The 17081-nt window shown below is 42.1% G+C and overlaps 2 protein-coding genes across 11 annotated transcripts in view; one reads left to right on the top strand and one right to left on the bottom strand.

The window, feature by feature from the left end:
* SLC35E2B (solute carrier family 35 member E2B) overlaps nt 1-7952 on the bottom strand; it is a 19460-nt gene extending 11508 nt beyond the window's left edge. For 2 of the 8 annotated variants that reach the window (XM_063353516.1, XM_063353518.1), the window contains exon 1: nt 649-3305. The gene's annotated coding sequence lies outside the window, so the exon portion shown is untranslated. Of the gene's footprint in view, nt 1-648; nt 3381-7857 lie in introns of those variants that run through there. The other 6 variants (XM_063353519.1, XM_063353517.1, XM_063353521.1 and 3 more) reach the window with 5 other exon arrangements.
* On the top strand, nt 3209-17081 carry LOC134523972 (uncharacterized). Of its 3 annotated transcripts, XM_063353527.1 has the most exons (9): nt 3209-3332; nt 3601-3673; nt 4897-5050; nt 7876-8021; nt 9581-9757; nt 10514-10627; nt 13560-13646; nt 15635-15782; nt 16258-17081. In XM_063353527.1, exons 1-9 carry the CDS (start codon nt 3313-3315, stop codon nt 16287-16289), a joined length of 951 nt encoding a protein of 316 aa, XP_063209597.1. In that variant the 5' UTR covers nt 3209-3312; the 3' UTR covers nt 16290-17081. The 3 variants fall into 3 exon arrangements, with proteins under 3 accessions (XP_063209597.1, XP_063209598.1, XP_063209599.1); XM_063353528.1 differs by lacking the exon at nt 15635-15782; XM_063353529.1 differs by lacking the exon at nt 3209-3332 and having other exon boundaries at nt 3598-3734.

Genomic DNA, 17081 nt, shown 5'->3' with positions numbered 1-17081 from the left:
TTACTCTCCCCTCAGTTTTTAACAGAGTAGTCATACTTGGTTCGATTACTAAATTGCTTACACTATTTTCTATTGTGTGCAAGTGGCCTCCATGGGAATAAACATCACTTTGCTGACAGGCAGCCTGCATGAATATATAGAAATGACCGAAATATATAGAAGTGACAGTGCTTTGTGGAAATGGTGTCACAGCTTAACATTTTGAATTAGCAGCAGCTCACAGCTTCTGAAATAAGTAGCACCCCCTTCGCTCACTCCAACTACATGGACATGTGATAGATCAAACCAGGGAGACTGCTCCCCACCTGAAATTTAAAGCTGCAGGGAAAAGGGTCACTCTTAATCCACACCAGGACTAGTACACATCATCTACTCTTAATCCAAACACATCACCTACACTTAATTCACACTGCTACAGTTTAACCTCATCACTATAAAAGCAGTATGTCTACATGGATTGTTTTCTACAGGTCTCAGAAGAAAAGAAACACCAAGTTTGCAAAACATCAAATGCAGAAGCAACACAAGTTAACAGGAACACACACACTACATTTTTGCATTAGTTCTTCCATAAAAAATGTTTTCCAAAGAAACTATAACATTCCACACTGAAGTCAAGTGAATAAAAGAGAGAAACAAGAAACTGACCTCACGTAAAGTTTTACAGCAGTACAATTTTCTAACACATTTTAAATGTCAGCAAAATCAGTTTTCCTTCTCCGGTGAAGGGGAGGTCTGCGTCAGATCCACCTTCCTCCAAAAAGGCAGAGATGTGAGGGGTGGAGCAGCTGGTGAAAATCCAGTTGCAAGCACTGAGCAATGGCTGTAACAAGGACCTGACACATTCCCTTCACCTAGCCTTCACTAAGGATTTCTGCAACAGAGTTACAGATTAGATAAGTGCAGCCAGCAGAGCTGTCTTCACCCAACGCTAACACCACCTAGTCGTCTGCTTTAAAAGTAAGCATAAAGTGAGAAAATTAAGAGTTCTTCCACAGGCATATCTGATAAAATAAACAAAAAGGCAAGAGACAAAACCAACTCAGATATTCAGTTGTGTCGATGAGGTTATCACTGACATGTCAAAAATCACGTCAACTTGACACTGACACATGTCAAATAACAGTATTAACTTAAACTTTCACTTCATGAGAAACTGCCATTTTAACCCTGTTTTTTAAGAAATTGTCAAAAATAAAAAAGCCAACAATACAGCCAGAGTTCAATACAGAGTCTTTCATTAGAAAGAATAAAATTATTTAAAGATAACACACACAGCAACAAGAGACAATGAAGTCATGTGAAAGAGGAAATATAGTGTCTTTTAAAAATTACATATAGTATAAGAAGACATGATTTATCTTGCAAATAAAGTATAGCATTTCCAGCACTACAGATTCTGGGGCTTTTAACTATCTCTTGCAACCCTGGTTATGCACAGAGTCCTTCATGATTCTTCGACAACGCATAATAAATATTTTTTATGATTGAAATATATTCACTGGCAAGCATCTATCAGGTATTCCAACAAGTTTGATATTAAAATTCTTCTGTGATGCAGCTCACCTCAAAACTGATAACCTTTTGGTCAGAAGCTCTAATTATTTCTTAAACAGCTAAGCAGATTCTGGCAATCACCACTACATGTATGACACCAACAGTTTCTTATTGCATTCGTTTGTCTGAGACTAGAAGTGCTCTGGATTTTGGAATGACCATCATAAAATCACAGAGTGGTTTGGGTTGGAAGGGACCTTAAAGATCATATAGTTCCAGCTCACCTGCCCTGGGCAGGGACACCTCCCACTAGACCAGGTTGCCCAAAGCCCCGTCCAGCCTGGCCTTGAACACCTCCAGGGATGGGACAGCCACAGCTGCTCTGGGCAATCTGGGCCCATTCCTCTAACAGTGAAGACAAAAAGCGATTGCTACGGTTTTTCTGACCACTTGTTAGTTACCCGTATATGTAACCCGTAAAGACAGTACCTGTAAAGTACAGATACTTTCTTTTGACAATATCCACAAAGAACTTGTGATTTAACCCCAGCTGGCAGGCAGGACCAGGCAGCCACTTGCGCAGTTCTCCCCCTTCCCCCCAGAAGGGTGGGGCGAAGAGGGAGAGAAGGAGGGGAAACGAGTTGATAAAGACAGTTTAATAGAACAATATCAGAAGAGGAAAATAATAATAATGGTAAAAGAATATACAAGACAAGTCACTCTCACCACCCGGTAAATTGGTGAATTGGCACTGTCCTGAGCAGCAATGGCAAGTACCCCCCCAGCTAACCCCGTTTTTATACTGAGCATGACATCTATGGTATGGAATATACCACTGGCCATTCCATCCTTCTGTCTAGGCTCCTTCTCGGCTTCTACAGGAAGCTGAAAAAAGTCCTTGAAAAATATAAACATCACCTGGCAAGAACTAAACCAACATGCATTATTGACATTCCTTTCATACCACATCTGAAACACAGCAGTCACTAGAAAGAAAATCAATATTATCCCAGCTGAAACCAGGACACAACTCTACATATCAAGCCAGCTTTACACCTTGCACATAAGAGTAAAAGCTCAAAAATGTTCCAAGTGTTAGAGAAACTAAGGCTAATCTGATAGTGAAAAAGTAGTGGCTTGGGGCGTGTATCTCTTAATCCACTATTGTGCAACACATGTCACCCAAACATTGCTTCCAACGCCAACAAACGTTCAAAATTCAGCATCCCAAGTAAACTGTAAGTATTAACGCTGCTTCACTTAATGATGAGTGAAGAGATGTTTATAAACACAGACCGCAAATACAATCACAAAAACCATCTCCCGTACAAAGAAGACGCTGAAAGACTGAAATAGCTTAGTACTTTCTTGCATTTCAGCTGTATTTTCAGTCACCCAATGGTAAGATCTGCCCTCCTCTCGTTCAGGACCAGCTCCCAGGAAGGCAAACCCGGTATTTCCGCGCCTCGGAGCTGACCGAGCATCCCGACCACCGCCGGAGCGCTGCCTTCCCCACCGAAACCGGAGACCTTGAGGGGAACGGTGCCCAACTGCCTCCTTTTTGACCCGTCTCTCCGGCTCAAGGCCTTTTCTGTCAGAACCATCAAGGCGCAGCGGGAGGCAGCGCGGACATCTTCCCTCCTGAGGGGAAGGGGGCGGCGGGGCCGTAGCGTTCCCTCCCTCCCACCGCCCTCCGGCGGCTCTTCCCGCCCGGGACGGGGAAGTGACGTCCCGGAAGCACTTCCCGGAAGCCGTACACGGCCTTTTGCAGCCATGTAGATAGCGTTACCGGAGGGGGACGGCGCCGAAGCGGCCATGGAGGGCGACGACGACAGGTAGCGGCTTCGCGCCATTGCTGAGGGAGGGAGAGCCACCCCCGCCCCGTACGGGCGGAACCAAGCGCTGAACGGGGGTGGCTCTCCCCAGGCGGGCGGAACCAAGCGCTGAGGGGGGTGTCTCCCCCACCTCGTTACCCTGCGGGGCGTGGGCCGGGGAGTGGTCTGGTCCGCCCCCCCACCCGGCGCTGGTTGGTACGGCCCACGCGGGAGGGCGGGAAGCCTGAGGCGGTGTCGGTAATGGCTCCCTCCTTCTCTCCCCCTCCAGCGGCGCCGCGGCCTCCCCGCTGCCGAACCTCACCCCCCGGCACCGGCAGCTCATCCCCACGCCCTGCGGCCCCGTGAGTACACCCAGCGCCGCCCACAATTACTAATAAGCATTAAATGCACAGCAGTCCAAAGGTGTGTGGTAACAACAGTGTCATGGCTCAGCCCTGCCTCCAGGTGACTCCCCAGTTCCATGTGATGAGGCTTTTTTTCCCTCACGGCCAAGATCACAGGAAAGTGAAGTGATTTTTGCTGGCGTGGTGCAATTTATCTGTTTCCACCATTTAGACTGCCTGGGATGAATGGAAAAAACATCTCTCGCATCCTTTGCACGTTTCTTGTAACTGTGAACCGTTTTGTACAATTTTCTAAAGTTAAAAATCATAGAATCATAGAATGGTTAGATTTGGAAGGCACCTTAAAGATCATCTAGTTCCAATCCCCTGCCCCGGGCAGGGACACCTCCCGCTAGACCAGGTTGCTCAAAGCCCCGTCCAACCTGGCCTTGAACGCCTTCTCTGGGCAACCTGGGCCAGGGTCTCACCACCCTCACAGCAACGAATTTCTTCCTCATATCTAACCTAAATCTCCCCTCTTTCAGTTTAAACCTGTTCCCCCTCGTCCTATTGCTCCACTCCCTGCTCCAGAGTCCCTCCCCAGCTTTTCTGGAGCCCCTTTAGGGACTGGAAGGGGCTCTAAGGTCTCCCCGGAACCTTCTCTTCTCCAGGCTGAACACCCCTAACTCTCTCAGCCTGTCCTCACAGCAGAGGGGCTCTGGCCCTTGGACCATCTATGTGGCCTCCTCTGGACCTTCTTCAACAGATCTGTGTCCTTTTGATGTTGGTGGCCCCAGAGCTGGAGGCAGGACTGTAGGGGGGGTCTCCCCAGAGTGGACTAGATAGAGGAGGAGAATCCCCTCCCTCGCCCTGCTGGCCATGCTGCTGGTGATGCAGCCCAGGGTACAGGGTACTGGGAAAAAGTTACTTGCTGACTACATCGCAATGTTTTTGATGGGCATTGGCAATCTCAATTTCAGGAGATGAACTTAAAATACTGTGACCCTTGTGAGGCACTGAAAAAAGCAGGCAACATATGGATATAAACTAGAAAAATGTAGGCTGAGTTCTCCCTTTCTCAGCAGCTTTGGAGTTTCAATTCAGTTGTAGAGAGTTTCTCTTCCTTGTCCCAAGGAAAACCCTGCAATTGTGTCACTTAGTCAGGTTGCTTTAATGCATTTCTTAGGAACAGCAATTAGTTTATACTGCATTATGTGTTTAAAAATTTTCTTTCTTTACAGATAAAACCTTGTTCAGAGTTATCATTTCCTGTGAAGATCTACTTCTGTGTCACTATTCTGTCTCTGCTAAGTGTCATAGGGCTAACCATAGAGACACTTGTTCAACAAACAGAGGAAGATTTCACCATTTCTCTTATTCAGTTAGTTGGAGTTGGTAAGAAACATACCATTTGTATTTTAAAACAAATGTTTCTTTCCCAAAGTAGTAATTAAGCAGCAACTGAAGTTTCTTATTTTGCTCCATTTGGCCTGATATGTTACGTAGAATCTTCTGCTAGTTCAGCACTAACAAGCTAGAGGCTTTTGCCATTGTTGCTTTTTCCAGTAGTATTTTAGGGAAAGAATTAATAATAGACATTATTAATTATCTGAAAAAATGTTCAGATTTTAGGAAGTTTTGCTATAATTGGCTTTCTTACTGGTGTTTCCTTAGGCAGATGTGGCAATGATTTTGCTTTCAGATAGCTGTCACTTTACATCAGATATACTGAATGTTCAGCTATGCCAGAATGCTTACCATTTCCCATTTTAATGCCTGTACTGTAATATGCTGAGGAATTCAGAGGTGTCCACGCCACAGCTTGTCATAGAACATACACAGTTTGATCTGAAACAAGAAAATGTTGTCATCTCCCTCTGTTAAGTTCCTGCAAGGATGTTGCTTCATGGGAAGTATTTTAATAAAATAAAGTAAGGACCTCATTTTTTTTAAAGCTCTCTTATTTTGTCTAATAATTTTTGTCCTACTGGAAGCAAACCCCAAACTTCCTTGGAATTTCGAATTAGAACTTCAATAGAAACTTATGTTCATATTCCTGGGTCCATTTGTATTAAACAGAAATGAAACTTAACATGAAAATAAATACAACTATAAGTATTTTAGGAAGTCCACTTCAGTGGCTTTAGCAGGTTTTGGCTGTTGGCTCGCTGGCCAAAACAGTGTAGAAAAGAATGGACTGTCTGTGGGTGTAACACCTTGTGTACACGAAGGACACGCTAATCATGAGCAGTCATGGCTTTCCAGCTTTCATGCTTTCACCCAGAGGGAACAAGGACAATAGATTTGTTCCAGATTCTATAATTAGACACATACAAACAATACTTTTATTCCAAAACTCTGGTTTGATTAGCAGCTTTTCACACAGGACTCAGCATACCAACAAAAATTGCAATAATAGAACAGACCGTTGGTGCCTCCAAACTGTCACACCGTTTTTGTTAGCAACCACTGTTTTGTGCTTCAGAGAAGAATTAAGAACCTTCATAATAAATGAAATGAATCACATGATGTTATAAATGGGGAAGTTGAAAGCATGCTTGCTAATCTATTTTCCCCCTCCTACCTTCTGTTGATACTAGTTAGTGTTTGATGCTGCAACACACAGAGGAAGAAGTGCACACCTCTCACAAACCTCTGGTTTAAATCAGGAAAAATACTGCATTTTTAACACATTGCTTCAGAGTTCGACGTTTTAATGTGAACAAAAGTTGTTGTTTCAACATATTAGTCAGACAGCATCATTCAAGGAGTGAAAATCATGATTGGCTTACCTTGAGATTTTAAGATGTGTAACTAACCTCCATAAACATGCCAAAACCACATGTTTTCTGTAGGGTAAACAAAGACTGACAGAACTGATAATAGTTCTTTAAAGAAAAATAGATGTCCCAGCTATAACAACCTCTTGGATTTACCACTAGAGATATTTACTTTAAAGAGGGTTTGGGATTTAATTTGTTGAAAAATGTCAGGGGATGTCCTTTATTTCAGGAATGTGTCTATGCTATCTCTGCAAAAATCTTAATGTTCAGAAGAAAGTTTGTTTTCAAATGATTTGTACAGACTTCTTCTGATTTAGCAGCTGAATTTGCAAAACAAGGAAATACTGTCTTAAAACTTTCAGGTCCTCCTGAGGTCATAAGGCTGCAAAAAAAATCTCACGATTCACTTTGTACTTTGCCTATCATTTTCAGTTTTCTCAATCACTGTTAATAAAAGTGAAGAAGGAAGTTCATTCTCTAGAAGGTTTGTTTAGAGAAACCGAAGTTATCATGTTACTTTGAAAACTCCTATGACACTTTGTTCCCATGTCCCAGCCTAGCAAAACTAGATTATTTGATGTGTGGAATCCAGGAAGTAGCCCTCTGGAAAAAGAAATCTATTGTTACTTTGTCTATGGTAAGAATTAATTAGTGCTTGCAGGAGCATCCGATATAAGAACAAAGCACAGATTCCCGGTTTTATGAAAGGGAAGCCTTTTCCTTATTTAGGCCTTGTTAAAACAGTGGAGAGTTCAACAGTGACAGCTAGCTGTGGTGTTAAGAGTGGTGGGTTTTGATGTATTTTATAAAAACATAAATCAGAACTTTCCCGAACAAGTTCTTTTCTGGGCTATAGTTTGCAGGGTGGGGTGTTTCAAAATTTCCACAAAAAAATAAACTCTTAGGAGTACAGTCTGTCTAAGTTCAATGCAATACAAAAGCTATTCGTGGTGGGCACAGCCACACAAACAATACTCAGAGGTATGTGTATGAGTAGTAAATTCCTTGATAGTCACTTGCATTACTCTCACTGGAAAGATTATGTAATTTTAGTTCTTTAATAAAAATGGTGTTGCTTCATTTTACTCAAATATACTATTCCACATAGTGTTCAATATAGTATTAATAGAATAACATACCACAGCTGCCAGTTAATTTGGATAGCTAATATCTTACCATTTTCAAAGTGTTACTTCACAAGTAATTTAAAAATTGAAGGAATTATTTCATTTCTTGCATGCTAAACACAGAGGAGATATCTCATTTTAAGTATCTGATTCAGGCTCCTTGGTAAGGGTAAATATATGCTCTTGACTGAAGAGCCTAAGTTACACTGTCTTGATACTTCAGTTTTGTCATCTGGATCAAGCATGTTGAAAAATTGCACCATGTGCAATCTGTGTTCACCTGGTAACTGACCTTTCCTTCTCCTTCCAGTGTTCTGTGTATACTATGTGACTAGAGGGATCCTGCAGGAGAATCGCCAGGAGCTCATCGTCTTTGTTCTTTCCATCTTGCTAGTGATGTTTCGTTCCATTGTCAACTTCACAGTTCTCTCTGCTGAACAAAAGCCGAAACTCCTGGTTAGTCTCCTGGCTTTAATTAACTTTGCTTTTCTTCACACCTTGGATTTAGAAATCTTAGAAAGGCAAGACATCTGTGATAAGGGCACTGATAACAGAGAAAAATCACGATGAATTATTCCTACCATTCAATAACAAAATGTGCACCTCCACAATTGCAAATCTGTTTCTCTGAGCTATTTTATGGGTTTCTTTATGACGGTATCTGAAAGTAACATAAATATCAGAGTTTTGCTCACACAGGATTACTGCAGAGATATCCTTCACTTCACCTACTCTGCTTCAGATTTCTGTCTGTAAAACAACTGGCATAAAGTCACGTAAATCTAACCTATGAACAGAACTGGAGTCTCAAGGCTATACGCAAGGACATAGCCATTAGCCTCACTGCTCCATAAATGCAGCAGTGTGTTTTTAAAAGAGTTATTGTAACCTGCTGCAAGGAAACAAAAAGATACAGTGTGCTAGGGGAAGTACTGCCATTCCTTATTATCTTGTTTTTATTTCATAAAGTTAAACTTCCACTTGCCATACTTCTCAGAAGTCCTTCCCTTTTATGGTTCCATATTTATCACAAATGTGAGAAGGAGGTTTCTTCCTGTGAAGTCATCCAAAAATTATTCTTCAATAGAAGAGATGACAACCAAGCTAGGAGGATGGAGCAAAGCAGAATGTGCCTATTCAATTTGCATATCAATTGTACATACTTATCTACAGCAAACTGGGTTGTTAGGGTCAATAAGAAGTAGGTACCAAAGAGATGTAAATTGCTTTATGCATCCCAGTCATCAGTTTATATATTTAACAAGAACTTCAAAGTAAAGCCTGGTGTAGAACATGTACTATTAAGGACTTTTTTTTTACAACTATATTAGTAACTTGGATTACTGTAACTCCTGCTTCCTGAGCAAAATTTCTGAGCCAGAATAAGGCATACTAGTATAAATATTCTCATATCAATGTAATTATGAAGGACGTTTTGCCACTTCAGCCGTCTTTAAAGCAGCAGACATTTAATGTGAATGCCAGCAAAATTGTGGATACAACGCAGACAAAACCAAGGTTTTCTGAAATGTAATAAGATCATTCTGAATAACCTACTGTCCCCATTGAAATCAATGGGAAGATTCTTACCCATTGATTTATGCCATACAGGAAACTTAGAGCCAGTCTCTGTCAACGAAAGCTGTTTCTTCAAACTGTATGGTAAAACCTCGAACAAAACCTTGCTAAAAGTCATCACGGTACTACAGGGAGCACAAAGGTTACGTTTCTCTTAGCAGTTGTAAAACTACTACACTGAGGGTAATGTAAACCAAAATAGCCAATGTGAGTTTACAGTTATTACCAAGTGGTGGCAACAAATGGCAAAAATCATGGCCTGATCTTTGCCACTTAACAGTATGGCAAACTCACCTTTAATTGTTGTCTATTTAAATGCTATTAATAGGCAGCATGGTTCTCCTTACTCCTTTATTCTTTTATCTCTAGTTAGAAGGTTTAAGAACTGTCCCTGTTTTATCATGGCCAGTCACATCCTTATTTCTCTTTCCCATTAGGCTCGCTTCGTTCTGATCCTCTTGGTTGGCTCCTTTGATGTCATCTGTGCCATCATCCTCATTCAGAGTCAAAGCATGATGGCCTTTCGAGTGGGTGGTGCTCTAGAAAGCCTACAGTCACAATACTTCATGCTGAACCTCTGTTTTTCCATGTTGACCTTTGATCTTCAGGCACAGGTATAGAACTCTCCCCCTGAGTTCCCTTTTTTCCCTCCTATTGAGAATATCTTAGACTAGCTGAGCTGAACTGTTAACTTCCTAGAGCAATCCTGCCTCTATCTTACCTTTTAGATAAAATTAGCTTAATTATGGTCATCTCTTCAGGTGTTTGCTATAGGGAAGCTTAGTTAAAATCCATAAAAATTAATCAACATATATTTTATCATTGTCCTGCCCAAAAGGAGAACTGAAACTCCAGCCCAACATGGCCTCCTAAAATAAGAAAGGTTATTACGGCACATCTCAGACTACAGTCTCTTGCCTTCCAGCCATCATAGCTGTCTCCTACCTCTGAGAAAATGATACTGGTATGGGAGAGGGGAGCCTGACCTAGCAGGGCAATCAGGGTGAGACAGCAACCTGCAGTTACAGAGAAGTGAAGTGAACCCACGGTCTGTTCAGAAAGAGTTTGTACTTCTGTACAGTACCTTTCATTCTTACTTTACTACTGTATTACCCTGTATTACCTTATGCTTTATCTGGAGCACATCTTATTGCCTTCCCTGTTCTTTGTTGTTGCTAACATGGCATACAGGAAAGTACATCTGTCCTTGTGTCCCATTTCATACTGTCTGTCAGTTACTGAGGAAAAATTTTAGCCTTTAGACCTGTGCCCAACGTGCTGTTGCTGGGAGTTTGTGTCAAATGTATTTTGGTGGGCTGTATGGTCTCAAACTTAATAATTTTACCAAATCTTTGCCTCTTCTCTTTCAGCTCTGCTTGTGTATTCTGCTGATAAGCCTGCATGAGATCACCCTTCTACATAACCTCATCTCTGCAGCAGGGGTTCTTTGGGCCTGCCTGAAGGCAACCATTAGCATCATTGCAGTAAGTATTCAGTAACAGCAACACTAGTAAGGATAGTCAACTTCTGAGGCTACAAGTTCTCAGCGTGAGCAATTATCACAGGCTGGGAAGTCACAGCCTTCCCATTCCATGTAATACTGCTAAGTGGAAGGGAGTCAGAATGGATCCCAGCAGAAAACGACAGCACCAACAGGATGAAACAACATCACACCATCATTAGTCCTTTCTGAGGGACATCATTGTTTTATTCTCAGTCCTTGATCACCTACTTTATGAAACCTATAGGACCACAATATCTTCACTATTTCTACCGCTTTGACAAGGTTAGGTGAAACTGGCAACAGTCCTCCAAATTATTATGAAGATGGACATATGGATAGTGGACTGTCTAGGCATAATATCCTTTATTGGGGAAATTTCTTTAAAGGTGAGTGGCAGTTTTCAGGTTAAGATAAGGATTTGTGAACTTGAAATGTAGTTTTCTATGTCAGTCAGGCTGAACTTCCTCTGAAATCTGGAGAGCTCTGTTCCAAGAATGATTGCAGAATCAGGGCCAAAGTACATCAGATACGTGAGTCTTTTATTACCAGGAAGGAGTTTAGAGGGTTTGGGGTTTGTTGTTTTTTTAGACTCCTTGGGTGTTTGCTTTAGCCATTCAGATAAATTCCTGACAGCCAAAATACAGCTCTCCAAGTGTTTTGACTGCCTTCCTTGCTAAAAATGGAGCTAGCATCAAGCACTGTGCTTTTAAAATACTTAAACTTTAGGTGAATAGTTGCACAGAATTACCTTTCTCCTGGATGTGGCCACTAACAGCTATCCATCAGGAAAAAATGGAGAGGGGACTAACTGTGAGCGTGACAGGTAGGAATGCAGATAGGCATATGAAATAGTTTGGTTTCCTCCTAGGAGCTCCTTTGTGAGGCACTGGATCTTTGCTTTCAGTTAAATTGTATCAAGTGTGCAAAGAAGGGAGTAATCAGAACCTGTCTGTTTTCCTGCCAAGATTAAAAGTGTAAACATTTCAGCTACTTTTCCCCAACCATCATAAACAAAGTTGATCTGACCAGTTGCCCTTCACAGATTCTGAGTTCTTTGCTTCTCCTTGGTTTGCCTTTAGGCATTAAAAGAGGCACTGTTTCTTTTAAGGAAAGAAAGAGGCGCTGCAGTTAGATCGTCTCATGTCTTGACATACAAGATATTCCTTATGCTTTCATTAATAGCAAATGTATTTCTTAATAGTTCAACCAGTAATAGTAAATGTCCTAGGGATAAATACATATTCTTGCCCTTCGCATAAAACTCTCTACTTCAGAACTACTTGAAAGCCACTTTTTATCCTAATACCTTACTGACATCTCTACTGGAAGAAGTTAACAGCTTCTTGTTTAAGTAGAGAAATAGGAAATGTGAAATTAATGAAAAAAAATAATTACTGCTGTATTTCAGTAAGTGGCAGCACTGTAGGACAACAGCAATTTAGGAAAGGTGGATACACTTCATGAGAGTCTGGTAGTGTTGCATCCAAGGTAAAAATGATTCTGTCTTAGGCTAGAGCACGTAGACAGTTTGACGGAGGGGTGACAATAGGAACTCCTGTTCCTCACCCTGTTCAGACAAGTTTTTCACAATCACCTTCTTGCAGATGATGCAGCAGCAGAGAAATGTGTATCCTTGTCTTGTTTGGTGCTCTCTGCTCTGTGGTTGTTATGTAAGAAAGGTATGGAGACATACATAATCCACCAGAAAGTACAAGCATTACAGAAGGGAAAGCTTGGAAACGCCTCAGACGCCATCCTTTGTGTTAACTGCAGTACCTGAAAGCATAGCTAAACCTCACGCTCCCTTATTTCTGGGTTGATGCACATGCCATTTCACAAGGAGATTATTCATTATTTTTCTTCTATTTATATACATGCTCTCCCATTTACGTTAGTGGATTTATTTTTCCTGTCTCCATTATTTTCTCTCTTTTCTCCCATTAATTACTAATTCTCTCTTTCCCTCTCCTCTCGTTTCTCAGCCTTTGCTTTCTGTTCCCTTTTGAGCTTATCCTAAGAGGAGCACTGTGTGGTACTTCAGAAAACGGAGACAATAGTGGCGGTGGCAGAGAACAGACAAAGTCCCTTAGGGGAGGGACAATTCCCATAATGCTTTTGTAGAGGTTCATGTATTGACCACTGCAAAAGGATCAGCATTGATTTTGCGGGGGAATTTGTGGTTGATCAGATGCATCAAATCTTATCATAGCATTGGCGCAGTCATTGCTTTCAGTCCCAGTGACTCAGCTGTTTTTCTTTCATTCGCTCAGACCTGCCCTTCCAGTTCAGGACTGCTGAAAGCTGCTACCTGCTGGAAAGCAGTCCATCATTTCTTCTTTCCCAAGTCCCAAGGTTAATTGTGAAACAAAGTTTTTCTCACAGTTAAATCCTCTTGCTTCTCCCACAATTTAGTTCACAGTGACTTTACTTCGCTGTAGTAGAAACAAAGGTGGAGAAAAAAGTCACAGAGCGCGTTCAGTCTGTTAACTATGAAAACATTTGTTTGAGAAAAATCTGAGGCCCAAAGAAAAAGTACCTCAGCCTAGATACAACTCAGAAGAGTCAGCTGCTTCTCCCTTGAAGCTAGCTGGGAGTTGTACTGCAAGCATTAGAAGGCAGAGCTCAAGAGGGTGCTCAGATGGCTCAAATCACAAACAGCTCTCGGGATGTGCCCATGAAACAACCAGTTCTGATTTCACCAACGTCACTCCTGGCCCAGCTCAGTGGAAAACAGAGACTCTATTTCCTGCAAAAAATACACAGGTAAAGAAGGCAAGTGGAGAGCAAAGATACAACTGAGAACTCAGCTAGACCAAACCTTGAAATGCTATTGAAAAATCAACTATATATAGCCTCTATAGAGCACGTAGCAACGAGTTATAAAGCTGTATATATCTCATCTTATTTTACAGATTTTAAAAGAACTGAAACCTCTAGTGTGGATTTTCCTGAGTCAGAACGTACCGGAGGTAGTTTATCTCATCTACCTGCTTTACACGGTAACTCATCAAACTTACTTGTTAAATACTGGGGAGCAAGGCTGGAGGCTTCCTCTTCATCCCTTGGGCCCAAAACATGGTGCCTCATTCCTGCACGTACCCCTTTGTGGCAGCTCTCGTTAGAATCAATGAGAGCAGCAGGCATTTCCTACCTGTTCGAGATCAACTTTTCAAGAAAGGAACCATGTCAAATTGGTCTTGAACTCCTTAGTTAGAGGGAGAGGCCCTGGAAGTCTCTGCAAATGGCAAAGTGTCCAGAATGATTAGGGAAAAATGCAAGAAAATCTCCCAGTACAAGGTATACAGCTCCTCAAAAATGCCTCCCCTCCTTCACAAGAAGTCTCAAGTGCTGCCAGAGCATTTAACCATCTGCAGGGCCTCAAGTAATTATATTTTAAAGAATTTCTTAGGCAGCTGCCCCAGCTGTCGATCCTGATGTAGCCAAAACAAGAGGCAGTGCCAGCCCAACAAACTCCGGTGTTAGGCTTGTTTTTGGCACTATAACAGTGATAAAAGCACTTATCACTGGGGCACCAGCACCTCCCACAACACATGTGGGAAAGGAGGTAAGGAAGAAGGGCAATGGCAAAGCAGATTGTTCATCATGGGAAGGGCTCGAATGCTGATAGCAGCCGGTGTTTCTCATACTTCACATAAATAGTCTCCAGATACTGATAAAAGTCCGCTGGCTGCAGTCATCCGAGTCTTGGCGTTCCATTTATTAAAGTATGCCCTCAAATCAGGCTCTTCCAATTATTCACAAGCCTGTTTGATCTGGCAAAGCACAGAAGGGCCACACGCTGTTTCTGGTGGCTATACTTGTATTGCAATTAGGAGGAAAAGTACAGGTGGGGGCTTCTGACATAAGAGTAACGTAACAACTTGAAAATGGCCGGGTCTCCTTCCATTTGTGCACAGTAACAATAAACACGCGACAGTGACCAGCAAATGAGGGCACGGGTATGCTCCTCTGGGCTAGAGAGATCCGCAATATAGTGACTTCTCCAAACCAGTTCTTTTTAGCATTTTTTCTCTGACTACCTGAAAGAAAAAGAAAAGTAAACTGCATTTACCAGTAATTACTTCAGCTCCGAAAAAGCTGTCAGATTGAGCCTACATAGCAGCTGCTTATCAACCCTCTGCAGTGTAAACAGGAAAACTGATAGAACTTAATAGACGAACAAATAACTGCACCGAAATTGGCCAGGACATCCATAACCTGCCTTGATTTGGGATACACACCGGTAGGTTTGTTAACAAATCATAGTCAGAACTGTGCTTTTTTGAATCTCATCCTGATAATCACTACTCCTGCTGGGGCGGGGACTCTTGACCCGCGGGACGGGGGAAAAGAGAACGGCTAGATCTTAGCGTCTTTCCTTCAGTACTGGACTTTTGCAGAGGCCTCTCATCTTAGTATTAACATGCCTGAGCGTACTTTGTTCATGGGAGCAGCGATCCTTTTTCAATCCAGTAGATAGCTGCGGGATATATTGTTGCTTTTAATTAAAAGTTGCCGTTTTCTGTGTGTCAAACCCCTCAAAAAAGCACAGGTTAGGCCATTACTGATGCCATAAGCACAGTAATCAGGCTAGCTTCATGGGACCGTGCGTGACAATAACAGTACAATGACAGCCAGGGAACAGAACTTCATTCTGTATTTTACAGCAGAAAGCGACTGAGATGTAAGATGAGGTCTGGTTTCCTTATCTTCAGCTTAGTTGTTTTTTTTCAGTCTGGGCACAATACTCTTTTCATACGACTTTAACAATGCAGAGATCAGAAGGTGTAATGCATTTAGCTAGAGTCAGTGTGCAGCCAGGGAATGATGTAATCAGGAAAGTAAGACGGTTCAAAAGACCAGGGTTTTTCCCCCCCAGTTACTATCTAGTGCCTTCTTTCAGAAATTTAGTGGTTGATTGCATTTTATGGCTTCAGCGTTTCGTGGCAGTAGGTGTTGATTGTTGTATGTCTTCATTTTCCTGCAGGTGATAAGGGAGTGGGGCAAAGGGAATTCTTACACTCTGGAAGCTGCTTTCATTACCGGCTCTTGCATTTCTGTTGCAATAAAATCTGTTTTGTTTTGGGCACTGATTCATGTCTACCGCAGCTTTGGGCAAGGGCTGAGAGAAAGAAGTAAGTACTTAAAAAGGTTAACTGTGAAGGTTGTAGCCTATTGTATCACAGTCACAATTAAGCAGAGAGCTTGTCGAGCCAGGGAAATAGGGCTAGTCACACTAAAAGGCAGATCCCTAATGACATCAAGCACTACGGCAGCCTCAGACTTTACTGGTCTGCCAAAGCTCAGAAGCTTGGGTGGAACACAAGGGATCTCTCCCTGAAGAAAGCCCACATTAGTCAAAGCTGCTTCCAACCTATGCAAGAATTGCTGCTACACAGAAAAACAGACCTGTGTGGAACAGTCTCCTCTGTACAAGATACATGTGATTTTTCTTCTTCATCATGCTGTATAACTGCCTTATAATAACTAAGAGACAGAATAAAGGGACCTAGAGAGCCACTAATCTTAACCTATCCAAACCGCCTTTTACATGAAGGACCTAAACGCAGCTCGGCATCGGTGTTGACTTCTCTTCCTTTCTTCCCACAGTGTTTTCTTCCTATGGAAGGATTGACTCCTGAGCATCCCCCTTGCGTTCTATCTGCAGCTCTTACAGAGCGAAGTCATCCAGGGAAGTTCCGAACAAGTACTACATTCAAGATGTAAGATAATGGGTCATAGAGGTAGAGGAAGTTGCTCAGAAAAACGTCTACACATTTCTTGGTTGGTATTGTGCTAGGGAACTGTAGCAGTGCAGCTGGTAACTTAGTTTAAAAAGCAAAGTGTGCTCGGGAAATTAACAGTAATCCTCTCAATTCAGTGAGTTTTGCTGACAGGACAATGCATCTTTCACGCCTTGTTTTCCTGATGTTGCTTTATAACCGCAGGAGGTTCACAACGTGCATGTGAGTAGAGAATGTTGTTAACATAAATGCTGTTTTTCTGGATATACACAAACATAACAAAAATAATTTGCACACCCATCTTTTATTACTGAGTCTAGAGGTGGATTGCCCTACCATCATTTCTCAGCTCCGATCAAGCCCTGAAGCTGTTCTGCTGGCAGCTGTAGCCCCTGATCGCTGCTCCGGCTGCGCAATGGCTTAACCCCAACAGAAGGGCTCTCCTTCCTCCTCTGACTTCAGAACATTTCAATGATTCTTTATTTTTTTAAATCCCAGCTACACATGAAAACTAGGCAATGTAATCTCATGCCTTCCTATGGTCTGTCTAACCGCTGTGCCATTTCCTACACGAGGGTGACCGATCTTCCTTTCTTTGTAAGTTATTGTAATTTAAAAGTTTGCTATTTTATTGATTGGAACCTTTAACTACTGCCTGTTTATTTTTTAATAAAGTATAAGCACAGTTTG

This window comes from Chroicocephalus ridibundus, chromosome 16 (assembly GCF_963924245.1).
Source record: "Chroicocephalus ridibundus chromosome 16, bChrRid1.1, whole genome shotgun sequence".
NCBI classification, from domain to species: Eukaryota; Metazoa; Chordata; class Aves; order Charadriiformes; family Laridae; genus Chroicocephalus; species Chroicocephalus ridibundus.
This window is presented reverse-complemented; position numbering and strand designations above follow the sequence as displayed.

Coding starts and splice junctions, on each gene's coding strand:
- LOC134523972 (XM_063353527.1), top strand. CDS start 3,313: ATGGAGGGCGACGACGACAG. Junction 3,333..3,600: donor ATGGAGGGCGACGACGACAG/GTAGCGGCTTCG, acceptor CTCCCCCTCCAG/CGGCGCCGCGGCCTCCCCGC. Junction 5,051..7,875: donor TATTCAGTTAGTTGGAGTTG/GTAAGAAACATA, acceptor TTCTCCTTCCAG/TGTTCTGTGTATACTATGTG.